The following is a 20534-nucleotide window of genomic DNA, read 5'->3' on the forward strand; positions in this document are numbered from 1 at the left end:
TAGGACGTTAAAAAACGTTTAGTCTTTCCAATCCTTACTATGACGAGCACAGACAGAGAAGCTACAAGAGTCCAAAATTAGTAAAATCCCAGTTGCTGTTTATTGTGAACCCAAAATGCCAATAATAGCCAGAAAGAAAACAAAATGGAAGATTTGAAGACTATGAACAAGCCCTTGAGGTATCACTTGAGGTTATCTAACCAAAATAACCAAATTTGCATTGAAGTGAGAATCAAAATATGGATGAATTTTTTTTTGTTGGCGATCGTTTTATTTTACCTCTAAAGGTCAATGAGAAACACGGAGGAATAAAAATGGTAACTATCTGTAAATTTTGGCTGATATCCGATTGTTCCAAAAAGCAACTATCGGCACCGATTAATTGGTAAAACTGATATATCAGTCTACCTTTAGCAGACAGTCTCTGTGCGACGTCGGTGCATGTGCCTGCCATTGACATTGGTTTAATGCATCTGTATAGGCTAGTGGTCATAAAGGGGGTCGTACACCGGACGTGTCTGGCTGATGACATAATGCGTTCTAAAATTCTAAACATTTGTTTTCGATTAATGTACACACACCACCGTTCGACGTCTGTTGGCGGCACCCATCTACGACTAAAAATGCTGCTAAAATTTTTGCCACCTGAACCACATCAACGTGCCCTGTGCTTGATACCAGCACTCGACTCTGCACTAGAATTACTTTTATTCCCTTTCACACAAATGATGAGTAAAACGGCAGATTATCAGTTCATAAACACTTACTTTTCTCCCTGTTCCTCACACAATGCTATCTTGACATCTTCATTTTTACTATAGTGCATGACTAATTTTAACGTTTGCATTACATAACCAACTACATTTACAAGCTCTTTCGAGCGCGATCAAACTGTGCAATAGATTATCTGATAGAGCGTTACAATTGTGATGTAAAGGACCAGGGTACGAGTCCTGAAGAGCACGCAAGTCGACACGTGAGCCGAAAGTGTCATAGAAGCACCACAAAATGATACGGTTGCGTTTTTCATCTCACATTTGCTTTTTATAACACTATCGGTTAGGTTTAGGTTCAAGGTTTAGGGTATGGATGTCGGTTTTGTTGATTTAAATCTCGATAGAGCATTAACCTTAAAAGCCTCATCTGTTTGGGAGAATATTTAACTTGCTTTCAGCGCCACCCAGTGGATATTTCACATCAGAATTGCCACGATACGTGTAAGAAACCACGTAATGTAATTTTGCATAAATGTCACCAGTCACGTAATTTCTATGGCATCAGGCTGGACGCAATGCATACTTATGTCCTAAATTGTGTCTGACACGTTTTAGAACATAATGCACAAAACCGAGCTTGCGTAGCTTGAGGCGTTCACGTTCATGTAAATTGCGAAGAGTATGTTTCAAACCGAAGTGTGAGTAATAGTGGTGCTTGCCTTAGTAAGCACTACTGTTTGCGCTGTGATGGTTTGGGATTAAACATTTAAAAGCTGTGAATTGAAAACTGTCTAGTGCAATCGCTGCAGGGATTCTCCTCAAGTCGCATAATTTGTCTCTTTGATCATGATGATAATAACTGCACCTGTAGCTTTAACAAGTATCAAAAACAAGACAGTCCAGGTCAGGTTAATACATTCCAGCTGTTCCCTCAATCTTCTACAGTCTGCAATCTGTTAAGTAAACCAGAATAAGAGTACTAGACATCGGTCTAATTTGAGGTTATGACTGGGTCCTGCTTGGTTTGAGTCTTTGATCGCGGTTTATGGGATCAGGTGAGCTTTGATCTGCTCTGGGCATCTTCACTGACTCCATGGGTTCCTCGTGCCCGGACCGAGTTATTCACAAAGAGCAGGGAAGCGTCAATAGTGTCTTAAAGGGATAGATCACCCAGTTCTGCCATCATTTGCTGACCCTCATGTCATTTCTAACTTTTTCTTTTTGACTAATATCCTGGCCATTCTTTTCACTTCCATTGTAAGTGTATCACTATAACCCAAATTTGTATCTTTTTTTTTTTTTTTTTTTAAAGAAAAGTAGGGACGAGTCTAAATTAATTTTGTGATAATCAGCATTATGCCACAAATGCTGTCGATCGACCTTAACTTGTATTGAACCCGTAATATTCCCAATGGCATGCATGGCCTAAATCTGGAACTTTTGTTCCAGAAACTAATTTTTTGTTCCACAAACATTATTCTTGGAACTGATGAATAATAAGTTATTTAACATTCAAAACTGCACACAACCTGACATGACCTCTCAAAAGCCCATTATAGCCTGTGTTTAACATATAATTGTGCCGTATAACTGTGACCATTATACAGGCACAACTGCTCAGTTTTGTCTGGAATAAAAACGCCCTTTGGCGAGTAGTAAAGCGCAGCTGAGCTGCCAAAAGCGATGTTCAGTAAGTGGAATGGCAGTATGGCAGATCATTATAGCACCGAGGGGGTTTGGAGAGCAAACGGTCCCGCTCGACTGCACGTGTTTCTGTTCGGAGCGGACAGCAAACTTGAGCGCTCGTCACAATTCAAAAAACACTAAAGTGAGGCGTCACATACAAAAATGCTGGTCAGGGACTAAAATTACTGTAGGGTATGTATTACTCGTTTTATAACTGCGACAGAAAAAATGGCAGCATTTATAGGGCATTTAACCCTTTAAGTAGGGCTCGAAATTAATGCTTGTCCGGGACAAGTGGATTTTTGAAGGGGCAAGTGAAAGAGAATTTTACTTGCTCGACCAGACAAGCAGACTGATTAATATTAATATGTCAATAACAAAAAAATAACCAGCTATATTTGTGATAGCCTAGGCCTGTGTCACTTAATAGAAAGTTCATATTCTTATTCTGCTCTTGAAAGTAGTTTTATAATTCACTAGCGATCTAGTAACAGCTTCGCCCAGTTTGATTGACAGGTGGCATATGTGTGTGTTCAGAAAATGCTCACGCAAACGCGCACCTGAACGGTTAAACTACATTTCAAAATTCCGCCAAAATGCCCGTCTTGGTGAGGTATTCATGAATACACAGAGAGTGATGTCTAAAGTGAACATAAACAGCGGATTTGTATTAAAATGTCAGACTTGTAAGTATAAATGTAAGCAAATAGACCTGCTGCTGTCTAGTGTGTCATTATAATAATCAAACAACCATAACAAGAAAATGAGAAAACACTCACTGCTCTTGACTGAGTAACTTTAGTAGCTTTAAAAAGTATTAATGTATTATAATCGTACAGTAAAGACCAGTAGTAGTTTTATGTTGCATTTCATTTATTTCTTAATTTGTATTTTTATTCATTGCTGTTTTTTATTGTTATTTTATTACTGACTGTTTACTAGTCTTGAATAACTACTTGAAACCATTCTTCCATAATCATCATATTAGTTAGTGTTATTATTTGTTGTGGTTTTGAAGCTGGTATTGAGAATCGTCAAATTTCTCTACAGACTACTGAAATGTTGGTATTGTGATAATGTACAGCCTTTATTATACATGGTAGATCTTGCTGCAATAACATGATGAAAAAGTAGATCTCATTCCATCAGAAGTGTGAGCACTCCTGCTGTAAATGATGACTATCTTTATTTGACTACCATACGTGACATAAAATAATTATCATATGACAATATCCTCCTCCCCTACCCAGTGCAGTTTACACTACTGTCGAAGATAAATACTGATTTTCATAGGTACACTATTAGGTTGGGCATCGGTCATAATTTTAGAAAAATATACAACATAAACTTTGACATGTTACTTGAGAATGTAACTTAAATATACTTTTTTCTCTCCGGACAAGTAACTTTTTTACTCGGGACAAGGGAATGACCATTTTACTTGTCCGGAGGACAAGCACATGACAATGCTTAATGACTGCTTTTGTTTTGTTCCCGATCATGTCATCTGTAACGGAGTACAATTATGTGTTGATACAACAAAGCAATCAAAAGTTATAGCATTACAAAAACGTATTTATCTTAGTGTCACAAAACATCTCCAAGTGTCCAAAAGCCTCTCCAAACAAATAAATGTATGCACATTGTGCTTCGTGTGTTTTATCTAATGATCTATGCATCCGATTACGTTGTGTGTGGGCTCGTTGTAACGGGAATCCCCTCCTGTAAGAAATGGTATGTTATTTTGCGTTCTGTTTATTTTTTGTGAAATTATAAGTTGAAAATGCATCTTATAAGCAACACTTGTTCACATGAAACATAAATGTCAAAAACATATACTTAGCTGTCACTCGCTAGCCCACATGCGGCCCGAGAGATTTTTTTGCGGCCCGTGTTATGTTGACGTCATCAAAAATATATTTAACAATATAAAATGTGTACGATTTGTGAGGTGCCCATTTTCTAGAATATTTACGGTAATTTTCTGTATCCCTGCATCGCAGAACAGTTAGAGTGCAAAAAACACTGCCAAGAATGTAACGAATGAATTAAACAACAAAGAATATTTGAGTATAGCTGATGTTACATGAGAGCGGCGGTCAGTATGCGCGCAGCCGCGCACTCGCGTGCTCTGTCAAATTACTATAGTAAATCCATGGTTTCTGCAATCATGGTTACTGCAATTACTATATTACTATAGTAAAAGAACTGATCAAGTCTGTTTTCTATACTCCAATGAACGTAGTTGAAAGTGGCTATTTGAAAAATGTAAACTAAACCATGAGAAATTTGAAATGTTTCACCACCAATTTACATTTTATACTTTAAAAGTAACGCTCACGATTAAATTCTTATTATAAACTTAATAAATAAATCTTATATACTGTATAAGAATTACTCAAATTAAGAGTGCTGCCCTCAAGGCTTTAGGGGTCTTGCTTTGCGGAGTTGAGTAGCCCTGTTCTAAGCTTTCAAACGATACCTATTTTGTGCTGGTCAATACTGTAGTTAGTAATATTTTGATACATTTTTTTTGCCGATCCGAGCTTAGAGAGTTAAGCAAGACTTAGATAAAATTTTAGAGTTAAGTCTTCATTTTTCATACAGAGACTCCATTATTCGCTAAAGCAACAAAATCATAGTGTAGCATATTCACAACGTATTCGTGCTGACAAAGTACGAATTATGAATATTGCTTTGATTTTAATGTGCTTTTTATTTGGACAATAAGACTGAGTGTCATTAGGCTACCTTCATGTTTTAATAGCATCTCTGATTTAAACTTAAGCAGTAAAAACGGCATTAGACTTGGTAAGTTTGATTCATTTCTGTGAATCAGTTAATTGAACTGTTCGTTATGATGAATCGATTCAAAACAACTCATGTGCATAAAAATGTTCACGGAAGTAACAACTGTGTTAATGTCTTTTTGAACATTTTGAATCTACTTGGCAACACCGGGTGTTTAGTTGAAATATTGAGCGGTCTCACTGAATTTAAAAATCACCAATTTAAGCCATTTCAGAGCAAATAAAAATATTGCGATATATACTGAACATCGTCGTTGGAAATACTGAGATATCATTTTTTCGTTATTTCACCCTAGTCGCCCTAGCCCCCCTTAAAACCATAGTTTACTGGAGCATTGGTTCACATTCAACAGAGAAAATAGCCACGTTTCCACTATTGGGCCAAATGAAGGTGTGCTAGTGCGTGCCAGGGCCAGTTGCGTTCCCACTGTCACTTCCGGGGTTTCATTGTAACTTCTCAGGGCTTTCTCGAAGTCAATGGCCTTTGGCCCGCCGATTACCCTTGGGCCAAACAAGGCCAACTGGGGAGTGAGGCGGGGTCAATGTCAAAGGCAGAGTTTTGCCAAACTTGCCAGTTTATGTATCCAGCGCACAACGGCACAGGTTTGGAAAAAAATATATAAAATTGTGGGCACAGTGCAAATCTGTTAAAATGCACAATGGACAAAAGCGGTGCCCAGAGAGGGCACGTTCCATGGTTCAAGATCATGGACGGTGTGCTGGGACACTGTCCTGCAGTTAGTGGAGAGACCATTCGGGACACCATGGCAGTTAAAGTTAGTGGCAGATGCTGATAGCCCTGGCTCGCCCGATAGTGGAAAAGCAGCTAATGCAGTGGTTCTCAATTTTTTCGGTTCGCGCCCCCCTATGTAATAAGAAAAACTTTTGCTATTTTAACTTTTTTTAAAAGTCGTCCATAACACACGTGCCTTAGATCTCAATTCTTCTGAAGCTATATAGCGTGTTGTGTGAGGAACAGACCAAAATTGTGAGTGACAGACTCCTCGGCGAGCTGCCGCAGCTTGTCGTCTCCAACTTTCAGTCCAGTGGTCAAGGAGTGTCTCCAACATGACCTGTCCTGGGCAAGTTCTTCCCAGCTGTTGATGTCAATATCGAGAGCTTTGAGGTCTCTCTTGCATATATCTTTGAAGCGGAGATGGGGCTGACCTGTAGTCCTCTTGCCAGTGGCAAGTTCTGAATATAGGATGTCCTTTGGGATTCTTCCGTCATCCGTCCTGCATACATGGCCTAGCCATCTGGGGTTTGGGCGCATTCCAGCACCTCGTTGTTGGTCACATGATCTTTCCAGGAGATCCCAAGTATGCATCGGAGGCAGCGCAGAGAAACATTTACTCTCACAGTATTTCATCAGTCATAAAGTGTCCCGTATTTCTGTTGGCTGTTTAAAAGAACTAGTGATGCCCAATTTGCGTCGGGTCTTTTCAGTGAATTGGCCAAACAGGCTTGCAAAACTGTCTGAATCGATTCGTGATTCAGTATAATTCATTCTGACCGCTCTCTCACTGAATCATTTGGAGAGGGTTCTCACACAGTAAAACAGTTTCTGGATACTTACGAATACAGAGAACAAACAGCGCTGCATAGTGGAAATGTACCAACAATCAACTGAAACAAAAGGCTGTCCTTTGAGAGGTAACTTTGAGAAACTTGAGCTAGTGCTGTGTCATGTGAACAAGGGGCTGTTCAAACTGAACACGTTTTTGCATCCGTTCACGCTGTTTTTCGCTTTCCATGTAAACATTCGCTAGATGGATGTCTTTTGACAACTGCGTCACGTTTCACTGCGTTTTTAGCATCTCTTACGGGAGCGCTGCATTTTTAGATGCTGTGTCAAGTTAAAAATAACTTCAACTGATAAAAATGCGTCTCGAGATGAGATGTTTCATTGTGGTGCGTTTTTCTTTTCTTTTTCTTTTTTGTTTGGATTTTTCCCCTTTTTCTCCCCAATTTGGAATGCCCAGTTCCCAATGCGCTTTTAAGTCCTCATTGTCGCGTAGTGATTCGCCTCAATCCGGGTGGCGGAGAACGAATCCCAGCTGCCTCCACGTCTAAGACCATCAACCCACGCACCATATCATGTGGCTTGTTGAGCGCGTTGCCATGGAGACATAGCGCGTGTGGAGGCTTCACGCCATCCACCGCGGCATGCACGCTCAACTCACCACGCGCCCCACCGAGAAAGAACCACATTATAGCGACCACGAGGAGGTTACCCCATGTGACTCTACCCTCCCTAGCAACCAGGCCAATTTGGTTGCTTAGGAGACTTAGCTGGAGTCACTCAGGCGTTTTGCATTTTTACCGCGAAAAAGTGTCTGTCTGAATGGTTACTGGAAGAAATTCTTTAGCCAATAGTTACATGAATGCTACTCATCCTCAAGAAAATAAAAGAAATGCTTATCTCAAAGTCACCAGAATTGAACGCTTTAGTGTTGTTTTTTGCACACAAAAAAAGAAATCTCCCGGGGGAGAATGCCCCCCTAGATACACTATATTGCCAAAAGTATTCGCTCATCTGCCTTTAGACGCATATGAACTTAAGTGACATCCCATTCTTAATCCATAGGGTTTAATATGACGTCGGCCCACCCTTTGCAGCTATAACAGCTTCAACTCTTCTGGGAAGGCTTTCCACAAGGTTTAGGAGTGTGTTTATGGGAATTTTTGACCATTCTTCCAGAAGCGCATTTGTGAGGTCAGACACTGATGTTGGATGAGAAGGCCTGGCTCGCAGTCTTCGCTCTAATTCATCCCAAAGGTGCTCTATCGGGTTGAGGTCAGGACTCTGTGCAGGCCATTCAAGTTCTTCCACACCAAACTCACTCATCCATGTCTTTATGGACCTTGCTTTGTGCACTGGTGCGCAGTCATGTTGGAACAGGAAGGGGCCATCCCCAAACTGTTCCCACAAAGTTGGGAGCATGGAATTGTCCAAAATCTCTTGGTATGCTGAAGCATTCAGTGTTCCTTTCACTGGAACTAAGGGGCCAAGCCCAGCTCCTGAAAAACAACCCCACACCATAATCCCCCCTCCACCAAACTTCACAGTTGGCACAATGCAGTCAGACAAGTACCGTTCTCCTGGCAACCGCCAAACCCAGACTCATCCATCAGATTGCCAGATGGAGAAGCGTGATTCATCACTCCAGAGAACGCGTCTCCACTGCTCTAGAGTCCAGTGGCGGCGTGCTTTACACCACTGCATCCAACGCTTTGCATTGCACTTGGTGATGTATGGCTTGGATGCAGCTGCTCGGCCATGGAAACCCATTCCATGAAGCTCTCTACGCACTGTTCTTGAGCTAATCTGAAGGCCACATGAACTTTGGAGGTCTGTAGCGATTGACTCTGCAGAAAGTTGGCGACCTCTGCGCACTATGCGCCTCAGAATCCGCTGACCCCGCTCTGTCATTTTACGTGGCCTAACACTTCGTGGCTGAGTTGCTGTCATTCCCAATCGCTTCCACTTTGTTATAATACCACTGACAGTTGACTGTGGAATATTTAGTAGCGAGGAAATTTCACGACTGGACTTGTTGCACAGGTGGCATCCTATCACAGTACCACGCTGGAATTCACTGAGCTCCTGAGAGCCGCCCATTCTTTCACAAATGTTTGTAGAAGCAGTCTGCATGCCTAGGTGCTTCATTTTATACACCTGTGGCCATGAAAGTGATTGGAACACCTGAATTCAATTATTTGGATGGGTGAGCGAATACTTTTGGCAATATAGTGTATAAGCTTTATTAGGCAGATTTCTGTGCATAGCATCAAATTAAATCCTGCAGGCGCCCCTGCCTTACATGTACAAATATTTATTGCACAAATTCTCACATTAAAATCTACAAGCTCTAAAGTTTTGCAACACTTTTTACTTTCCCAACAGGTATCAAAACAGATGTCGTGAAAACAGTCTGTCAAAAAGTTTAAGTTCACATGGTTAAATGCAATGTAAAAGTAACTATGGCATTTTATGGCTCAACTAAAGTGATGGTAACACCGTTTCATGACCCACTGCAGCCAAATAAGGTCAATTTCCTTCAGAGACAACACGCAGTGCAGAAAGAGTCTTGGTGCCAAAGTTATTCTACACAACTCAATCACTGGTGAATATTTACTAGCCAGTGGCTAATAACCAACAGTTTTTAGTCGCATAGCGCCAAGTTAGGTCACATATGTGAGTAATTTACTCTCGATGTAGAGGGCTGAGAAGTGACTAGAATAAAATAGATCTATCAGACTGAGCTAAACACAAGCTAAACAGTTGTTGTTTCTGATAACATGTAAAGCCGTCTCAAACTGACACCCTGAAATTGAGAAGACAAAGATCATTTTCAGGCTACTTGGCTGGTCGAGGCTTGCAGCTGTCACACACACAGCTCTGGATGTTTCTTGAATATCTTCCAGGCCTGTACTTCAACGTTGGATGAAGGACCGACAGCTTTGTGATTTTTTTTTATTTGATCGAAGTTTCAGTTGATTACACATCTTAATCTGAAAAGTAACTAACTCGACTAACTGGATCTGGACTACAACCGCGTAAGAGCTTCAGATGCAACTTTGACAGAGAGACATGTGGGCACGTGTGCGTGTTTTAAATTAGGTGAAAGGCTTTTGAGTTCAAAGACGCTCAGTGATGTCATACAATGGCAGTTTATGCCGACCACCTCTTCAAACTTCAAAAGGACACAAAAGTATAATTCAGAAGTCTAATAAATTATTCCATGAGACTCATGATTGTTATGAAAGTATACGATAAGATTTGGTCTGAAACAAACTGAAATCTAATGTATTATTTAGTGAAAATGTTCATTGACCGTTGATCTCCTGTGCGCACTCATGATAGGGCACGAGAGTAACAGTTCACGCAGCCTCGCAACATTGGGGCGTTCAAGCGAAAACTCGTTTTATCTAAAAACAGGTCCTCCACAGCGATGGCCCCGTGGGAAAAAAAGGGTCCACATGGGGAAAGAAAAGCACCTAAGTTTACTGCCATTGAAAACGTAGCTAAATTATTTATTTATTTGTAGCAAGTTGTTGCTCACGATGACATCACAATGACGCCATTTTGTTGTTTACAAAAAGTCGTAGAAGTACGCCAAAAATCATGCAAACGCCTATTTAAGATATGACCAATCAAACGCAGTGGCCCCATTTTTGAGGGGGCCACCATGTAAATGTAAAATGGACCAAGACTAAAGTTGATCAAAAAGGGAGACATTTTCATTATTTAGAAATATTTTGATATTTGAAACATTATTTTTCATGTCATTCATAAGTTTTATTCCCATTTGACTTATATGTTTGAAATTAAATATAAGGACATTCACCTTAAGACACGTTTAAGTCAGAAGTTTACATACACTTAGGTTGAAGACATTCAAAGTAATTTTTTAACCACTCCACAGATTTAATATTAGCAAACTACTGTTTTGGCAAGTCGTTTAGGACATCCAACAATTATTTACAGATTGTTTACCTTTAAATTGATTGCATCACAATTCCAGTGGATCAGAAGTTTACATACACTAAGTTAACTGTGCCTTTAAGCAGCTTGAAAAATTGCAGAAAATGATCCTATCTGACCAAAGACAGGGAATGTTTTCATGATTAAATGTCAGGAATTGTGAAAAACTGAGTTTAAGTGTATTTGGCTAAGATGTATGTAAAGTTCTGAGTTCAACTGTATGACAATTTGTTTGACAACTAATCGTGAAAGCCCTAAAACAACTCAAATTTATCATCATAATTGCAACTGTTTGTTTGACAATTAATCGACAGCCAAATTTCAAAATCGTGACGGCCCTATTTATGTCTTGCGGCTATACTTTTGAAACAGTGAGTATTTTATTGTTTACGGATTGACAAATGCTGTCTATTGAGTTTAACTTGTATTGAACCCGGAATATTCCTTTAATTTTAATGCTCACCTCAGTGTGGTCATGTTGGGCGGGTTCTGCAGATGCTCCTGCCATTGGTGCTGCATGCAGAAACATCGGACGCCTTGCACGCCGCACATGCCCATGTGAAGTGGTGCAGCTGACACAGCACTCTGGAAGAGGGCGCAATCCTGCTGGTTCCCGTTGCAGCAGATGGGCTGACATGGGGCGCAACAAGTGCAACAATGGGGTGGTAGAGAGTTGGGTAACAGCATGGCCAGCCGCTGAGAGTCTGCGCCATGCAATGAGGACGAGGAAGAAGCAGCGGAGCCAGACGAAGATGGACGTACAGTTCCGTTCATTTTAAGCCTTCCTCTTTGACCCGACCGATCCGGCTGGATTTGTTCATTGGGATATGTGGGGTCCCCTTTGGATGTAGACACTCCCAGGTCCTCCTCAGAGTCTTCGTTGGCATGGTAACTTTTGTCGCTGGCGAATGTTGAGGGTCCACCATTGCTGAGGGACCGGAGGTCATCGGAGCCCTCACTCAGGGCCATGGTCCTTCCTGCCCGAGGGCCAACCGTATGCTCAGGACTTTACTCTGTAAACAAACACACAATCACGGTCATTCACTGAGACTCTACAACTATTGAATTTGTGTGGAAGACAGGGATGGGCATTGTAAGGAATTTAACAATTCTGGTTCCAATTCATCTTGAATATTCTGTCATATTTATTTAGAAAACTCTGCTTTTCCAAAGTCCGCAGAACTGGAGATCGTTTTCGAAACAATACAGTAAAAAATACGCCATTCTACTGTGGGTAAGTATTTTCAAACAGAAATGTATTAGTGTGGAAAAAGCCTCACTCTTCTACTGCTTCACACCCATATTATTTCTTTCTTCCATGGAACACAAAAGAAAATGTTCTGCCATGTAATGAAAGTGAACAGTGAATCCAGGCTGTCAAGCCCAATAAAGGTAGTCCATAGTAAAACCTTAGTAGTCGATACGATTTATGCACTTTTTTCAAGTCCAAGAAGCGATACGATCCCTTTAGCCCCATTCACACCACCAGCGACATTGTCACTTGATGTCGCTAGTCTCTGTACAGCAAAGTTGCTAGTGGGCATTCCTACTTCCGTCGCTTTTATATTATTATTGGACTGCACAATTGGCCATAGCTTTTGGAAATCTGCCCACAGATTAAATATATTGCCAGTAAACTAAGATAATTTGATTATCTTTGATTATCCGTAACCCTAATCCTAAATTCATTTTTATATAAAATGTAGCAGTGCGTCATGTCGTTAACAAGATAAACGATCTATCAATGCATGAATCAAACTCATTTTTTTAAGCACATGTATGTGGTTACAGACAAATCATATAAAACAGTGAAATCGCTCCCAATAACTTAACCTCTCCATTATAGGCGTAATTTGTGGGTGGGACATGTTCCCACCACTTTTTGAAGGTATGTGTCAAATGCAGAAGAAACTTGTCCAGTTCTTGATGCGCAGCTCCAGTTAAATTGCAAAGCAATTGTTTAAAAAAATAAAACGTTTTATGAGGCCGGATTAGAACCCGTGAACTCCTTGTATTGGAGGCAAAAACTTTACCATGAGACCAATCAAACATTCGGGCTAAAATGTACTGATCCATATATTTATCCACTGACTAACACAATCAAAGTACTGACTGTACTGATCAAGTTATCAAATTATGTGTAATATTTTTTCTAGCTCTTTAATTGGTCATGACCGATTGTTTATCAAAACAGTAAAAGATTATTTGACATTATCTGCACATAACCTAATTAATATTTATGAGTTTCCCTAACCTTAACCCTAATTTAACCTAACCCCCCCAAAAATGTCTCCACTCATTTTTAAAACAAAGTGACACCCATGGTCTCAGTCTTGTCTACACTTGACACCAGGGAGATGGAAGACATGAGCGCCACTGACTTCACTCTCATTGGTAATCGCTCCCGAATGTCCCTCGTCATTTGCATAAAGTTGGAATGCACGAATGTATCTAAGCGGCAAAATATTGGTATCGTTATCAGCCTATATATATATTTTTAATCGGTATTAGTATCGACCAGAAATTTCATATCGGTCCATCCCTTGTATAAAGTAAAACTTTTTTCCAAATTTGCCGTGTCACTAGCCATGGCCACATCTTCTCGTCAGTGGTTGCTGTAGCTCATATCGACAGAAGTCTCTCAGCTCTTATTGAAAATAAATGACATCCTGTCGCTTTGCGTCACTGGAGGTGTGAATGAGGCTTTTGTGTGATAAACAGACCAACATTTAAGTCGCTATTCACCCCAAAAACAAATCTAATCATTGATCAACCCCTGTAAACAGCGCCAATAAGGTTTTTAAAAATATGTTCAAAAACACTTTTGTTCCATGGGAGTAAATGATTACATAATTTAAATTTTTGGGTGAATTATTAATTTAACAATTCAGTCCCTTAAATAAATTGCTTAACCAAAAATGAAAATCATTATTTACTCAATGTCATTTTAAAGCATTACTGTATTTGATCTATATGTGATCATATTATATTATAGGTTGGCTGATGAGATCCAAAAACAAGTGTATATGTAAAACTGACCAAGACTAAAGCGGACTCCAAAAAAATAAATAAATAAAAACAGACATATTTTAAGTATTTGGTCATATTTAAAAAATACATTTTCATGTCCTTCTACCCCGTGTAGAGGTCAACCGTGGATTTTGCCAAAAGTTGGTGGAAAAGAACGATAACCGATTAATCAGCTGATTAATAAATCGATTTTAAATCGATTTATAGAATGACCAAAAAGTTCTTAGTCTTTCCTTACTATGACAGGCATTAAAGCTGCAAGAGTACAAAATGACTAAAATCCCAAAAGCAGTTAACTGTGCAACAAAAATTCTAATAATAATAACCAGAAAATTAAGATTTGGTGCATAACATGGGACTTTTAACTATAAACAAGCCTGAAATACACTGGTTACTTTAATGAAAAAAAATATATACAATGCTACAATGCTCTATATGCAAGTATTTAACAGATTAATATTTTTATATATTCACCAGATGAAGAGTTTTGTAAATATAGGTATATAATTTCACCAGATAAGGATTATTTATGAGGAATAAAAAAATTAGGAATAAAAAACTAGATTTTCGCAGATAACCGATTGTTCCACAAAGCAACTATTGAAACCGATTAATCGGTAAAACCGATATATCGGTCTACCTCTACCCCTGTGCAATATTTTTTACATTTTTAAAAGAAACCATATATGATTATAAGTTGCCTTAGTCTGTATTTCGCACACATACACCTTAAAAAGTATAAAAATGTATTGTTATAATAGTACAAACAAGCCCTAAACCAGACAATTAAATCACAATTATTTGTATGTCCCCCTTCATGAAAAAAATAAATAAATAATGAAAAAAACTTTAAAGAATCTTTACACAGCTCTTTCCATAGCATTAGTATAACAACTACTGAGCGTATCATATGGAGGCCTCGGAGAGCAAATTAAAAACGAATTAAGAAATCAACTATCAATCTATCAGTTTGAACATAAAAACGTGGATAAATAAACCAATTTATAAATGGAAACATTTAAATGTGTTTATTTAATTCACACTTGATGTAATTATATTTAACAATTAAAATGTGCATTAATGAATTGTGTATTTAATTTACATTTAAAATGCAATTAAATGTAACAATAAAATAGTACATTAATAAGTAATTTTTTAATGCACCTTTTAAAAGAAAAGCAATTACCAAATGCTTTTTTAAAAAATGATTATTAATGTGCTATTTTATTGTTACATTTAATTGCATTTTAAACGAATTAAATACACGGTTTATTAATGCTCAATTGAATTGTTAAATACAATTACATTTTAAAATGTGAATTAAATAAACATTTAAATGTGCTTATTTATTTGTCCATTCATAAATTGGCTTATTTCTTCATTCTTTTTTAATTGGCACTCCATGGCTTCCATAGTATCAGTGAGTCAAACAGGTTCTGATTCTTGAGTCCCAACCCTGGTGCAAACTTAGGAAGAACCGCTCTGTAAAAAAAAGCTAATTTCAAAGGATTCGCCTGATTGAAAAGAGCAGGTTCGAACACATCGAGCAGACAGTGAAGTCATCGTCGAGGTTTCATGGTGAGCTTGAATTTCAGCCTGCATGGCCAGGAATTTGTTTCAAAGCAATGACATGACGTACCTTGGCGATATTAAATGTTTCATTGAATATTAAACTGTGATATGCCACGGCATGCACTTTAAAAAAGACACAAGGTGAACGCATGGTTGTGATATTGGAACTCTGCCCAGACATACAGACTGACGCCAGGCTTGATCGCTTTCTGTAAATCACCAACTTTCTCCTGTGTCACAAGTGGAGACCTGCAAAACTCCACTGAAAACAAAAATGGTCTACTACCACATGGCAAAACTCTAGTGAGCTAATGTGCATCTAAAATAAGTGCCCAGGATCATGAAAGATGCTATAGAGGTGAGCCGTTTGCCTCTCTAACTGTCCTTACACCAACAAATCTGGTTGTGTTAACACACAGTTATACCGCATCCATTTATAAAAGCAGGCGGATAGAGAGACCTTTCTGAAAAGGGAAACCCAATGGAGGGAAGATGTATGCAACGCTATGAATAACCAAACTAATATTTGATGCCCATCCTGGACCCTATAGCTATAGTACACAGTGGTCCCCACTCCCAAAATGCATTTGGGAAGTCAAACTTAATGTCTGAATGTCACTGCATTAGATAACAAAATATCTGCCATCAAATGCTGATGACATTTTTCCAGAACTAACTTCACGTTTCGTAACCATTTCCGCAACCAGACATAACCCTTTAAACTCCAAAGGGGGCTCCATATTGTTTCTCACGAAACCGGTCAGGAAAAAGTCTTGGTCATATTTCACCCCAAATAAATACAAAGAAAATATGAAAACTAAGCCTACATTTAGGACCATTAAGACTGTGCATTGTGACATTATTTTCAGGACATTTAGCATTTATTACCCGTCAATTCTCACTGCCAAAACGCTTCCAGGCGTTTTACTTTTTACTATTCCCATTGTTTTCAATTAGTCTCATCACCGTAACAAACTCATTTTTAAAATGTTTTTTTTTTTTTTTTTTTTTATAAAATCAGCGAAAAAGAAAAGCAGCACAACTATGATGTACAAATGCTTTAAAGTTTAAATAAAAACATTTTCTTACGTTACGGGTAATGAGAATATCGTAAATAAATAAAATAAAATTCTTAATGACACTAAAAATAGGTTTAAATTTAAAAATAATAATAATAATAATAATATTTTGATTTTGGAATAAAATAGGACTGGGAAATTTTCTTGACGGGATTCATAAGAATCACCCCAATATCTAGTATGCCAATGAAAGTGAACGGTGACTGAGGTTAATTTTGTGTTCCACAGTGAAATTAAAGTCATACGGGTTTGGAACAACATGAGGCTAAGTAAAAGATGAAAGAATTCAAAAAATAAATAAATAGGTGAACTATCCCTTTAAGTAGTCTAATACTGAAGAGCCAAACAAATGTACACAAATGCCAAAAAAAGGTCATTTTTGATTGACAGGATAAAAACACGGCAAGCAGCAACCTGTAAAACACACATTCATTCCTTTAATTACAACTAAAATACTGAAATTCATTAAACCTGACGAATAAATAAAGCACAATATTACTAATCAATATAATGATTATTGATTTAGATACAGATAGACAGACAGACAGTTAGAAAAGAGTGACAGACAGACAGACAGACATGAAAAGGGTGACAGACAGACAGACAGAAAAGAGTGACAGACAGAAAAGAGTGACAGACAGACAGAAAAGGGTGACAGACAGAAAAGGGTGACAGACAGACAGAAAAGGGTGACAGACAGACAGAAAAGGGTGACAGACAGACAGACAGACAGAAAAGGGTGACAGACAGACAGACAGACAGAAAAGAGTGACAGACAGACAGACAGACAGACAGAAAAGAGTGACTGACAGACAGACAGAAAAGGGTGACAGACAGACAGACAGAAAAGAGTGACAGACAGACAGACAGAAAAGAGTGACAGACAGACAGAAAAGAGTAACAGACAGACAGAAAAGAGTGGCAGACAGACAGACAGAAAAGAGTGACAGAGACAGAAAAGAGTAACAGACAGACAGAAGTGGCAGACAGACAGACAGAAAAGAGTGACAGACAGATAAAAGTGACAGACAGACAGACAGAAAAGAGTGACAGACAGATAAGTGACAGACAGACAGAAAAGAGTGACAGACAGACAGACAGTTAGAAGAGTGACAGACAGACAGAAAAGAGTGACAGACAGACAGACAGAAAAGAGTAACAGACAGACAGAAAAGAGTGGCAGACAGACAGACAGAAAAGAGTGACAGACAGACAGAAAAGAGTAACAGACAGACAGAAAAGAGTGGCAGACAGACAGACAGAAAAGAGTGACAGACAGACAGACAGACAGACAGACAGAAAAGAGTGACAGACAGACAGAAAAGAGTAACAGACAGACAGAAAAGTGGCAGACAGACAGACAGAAAAGAGTGACAGACAGACAGAAAAGAGTAACAGACAGACAGAAAAGAGTGGCAGACAGACAGAAAAGAGTGACAGACAGATAAAAGTGACAGACAGACAGACAGAAAAGAGTGACAGACAGATAAGTGACAGACAGACAGACAGAAAAGAGTGACAGACAGACAGACAAAGAGTGACAGACAGACAGACAGAAAAGAGTGACAGACAGACAGAAAAGAGTGACGGACAGACAGACAGTTAGAAAAGAGTGACAGACAGAAAAGGGTGACAGACAGACAGAAAAGAGTGACAGACAGACAGATAGAAGAGTGACAGACAGTTAGAAAAGAGACAGACAGTTAGAAAAGAGTGACAGACAGACAGAGAGTGACAGACAGACAGAGAGTGACAGACAGACAGATAGAAGAGTGACAGACAGTTAGAAAAGTGACAGACAGTTAGAAAAGAGTGACAGACAGACAGATAGAGTGACAGACAGACAGTTAGAAAAGAATGACTGACTGACAGACAGACATACGATAGATAAAAAGAGTAACAGACAGACAGAAAAGAGTGGCAGACAGACAGACAGAAAAGAGTGGCAGACAGACAGACAGAAAAGAGTGGCAGACAAACAGACAGAAAAGGGTGGCAGACAGACAGACAGACAGACAGACAGACAGAAAAGAGTGACAGACAGACAGAAAAGAGTAACAGACAGACAGACAGAAAAGAGTGACAGACAGACAGACAGAAAAGAGTGACAGACAGACAGAAAAGAGTAACAGACAGACAGAAAAGAGTAACAGACAGACAGACAGAAAAGAGTGACAGACAAATAAAAGTGACAGACAGACAGACAGAAAAGAGTGACAGACAGAAAAGAGTGACAGACAGACAGACAGAAAAGAGTGACAGACAGACAGAAAAGAGTGACAGACAGACAGAAAGTTAGAAAAGAGTGACAGACAGAAAAGGGTGACAGACAGACAGAAAAGAGTGACAGACAGACAGATAGAAGAGTGACAGACAGTTAGAAAAGTGACAGACAGTTAGAAAAGAGTGACAGACAGACAGAGAGTGACAGACAGACAGATAGAAGAGTGACAGACAGTTAGAAAGAGTGACAGACAGACAGATAGAGTGACAGACAGACAGATAGAGTGACAGACAGACAGTTAGAAAAGAATGACTGACTGACAGACAGACAGACATACGATAGATAAAGAGTAACAGACAGACAGAAAAGAGACAGATAGACAGAAAAGAGTGACAGAAAGACAGACAGATAGCACTTAATTTATGATAGTTATGTCATAACTAAGCCATTCCTGAGACAGAATATTTCTTTAAATCATTTTAAATCATAATAGTTACATGATCAAGAAACACTGACTTACACAGTTTAAGACAGATCCCAGTCTTCCATTCTTAATAAACTCATAACACCAGCTCGAGTCCTGATTTAAACGAGTCCTTGATGAGACTTGTAATTATGTTAAGTCGTCTTGATCAGTCACATTATCAGTTCAACCGAAAAATCCGCTCAAAGTTAAACGCTAACAGTCTCTCCACACCGCATTATTTACTTTCCCCGGACTCAACAAACATCTAAACAGACATGAAATCTGCTTTTAAACTTCAGTCTCGTGCCCAAACATGCGGCAACATCTCACAGTCAAAGTGAAACACATCCTTTAGAAAAGAGCGAGTTATTTCACACATTTCACGAGAACAACGGAGCACATTCAAACACGCCATCCACGAGATGCTTTCATTAATCAACCGAGAGCGACGGCGTACTGACGTCAGCGACCGCTCGACCAATCAGAACGCTCTCATTAGAAGCAACGGCGGTGCAAGGGCGGAGGAACGTTGTCGCCTCGCGGAGTAGATGGACGCGGGTGTCAAACGATGATATTTGAAGCAAACAAATCTCTACCTCGAACCTCTCTGAGCCGCTGCCTTTCAGTTCAGCCTCAAATAAGAGCGGCTGTATATCTCAGTTTCAAAGGAAAACCTCTGGGTTTGTTCCACTGACAGACAGATAGATAAGAATGACAGACAGACAGATAGATAGATAGAAAAGAGTGACAGATAGATAGATAGAAAGAAAAGAGTGACAGACACACTTACAAACAGATGATAGATAGACAGACAGATAGATAAGAGTGACAGATAGATAGATAAAAGTGACAGACAGGCAGACATATAGAAAGATAAACAGACAGATAGATAGATAGACAGACATATAGATAAACAGACAGACAGACAGATAGATAGATGAGTGACAGACAGGCAGACATATAGAAAGATACAGACAGATAGATAGATAGACAGACAGACAGATAAACAGATAGATAGATAGAAAAGTGTCAGATAGACAGACAGACAGATAGAGAGAAAAGTGTCAGACAGACAGATAGATAAATAGAAAAGTGTCAGACAGACATATAGATAGAAAAGTGTCAGACAGACAGATAGATAGATAGAAAAGTGTCAGACAGACAGATAGATAAATAGAAAAGTGTCAGACAGACAGACAGATAGATAGATAGACAGATAGATAGATAAGAGTGACAGATAGATAGATAGATAGATGAGTGACAGACAGGCAGACATATAGAAAGATAAACAGATAGATAGATAGATAGACAGACATATAGATAAACAGACAGACAGACAGATAGATAGATGAGTGACAGACAGGCAGACATATAGAAAGATACAGACAGATAGATAGATAGACAGACAGACAGATAAACAGATAGATAGATAGAAAAGTGTCAGATAGACAGACAGACAGATA

The 20534-nt window shown here is 39.0% G+C and overlaps 1 protein-coding gene across 2 annotated transcripts in view; it reads right to left on the reverse strand.

The window, feature by feature from the left end:
- LOC127409601 (protein dispatched homolog 1-like) overlaps window positions 1–20534 on the reverse strand; it is an 85707-nt gene that overhangs the window by 22397 nt on the left and 42776 nt on the right. The window contains exons 1-2 of one of the 2 annotated variants that reach the window (XM_051644271.1): window positions 19128–19477; window positions 11164–11713 (exon numbers count right to left, since the gene is read on the reverse strand). In XM_051644271.1, coding sequence (XP_051500231.1) covers window positions 11164–11669 — 506 coding nt within the window. In that variant the 5' untranslated portion in view covers window positions 11670–11713; window positions 19128–19477. Of the gene's footprint in view, window positions 1–11163; window positions 11714–19127; window positions 19478–20534 lie in introns of those variants that run through there. The other variant, XM_051644270.1, reaches the window with a different exon arrangement.

Source organism: Myxocyprinus asiaticus, chromosome 19, assembly GCF_019703515.2.
Source record: "Myxocyprinus asiaticus isolate MX2 ecotype Aquarium Trade chromosome 19, UBuf_Myxa_2, whole genome shotgun sequence".
Taxonomy (NCBI): domain Eukaryota; kingdom Metazoa; phylum Chordata; class Actinopteri; order Cypriniformes; family Catostomidae; genus Myxocyprinus; species Myxocyprinus asiaticus.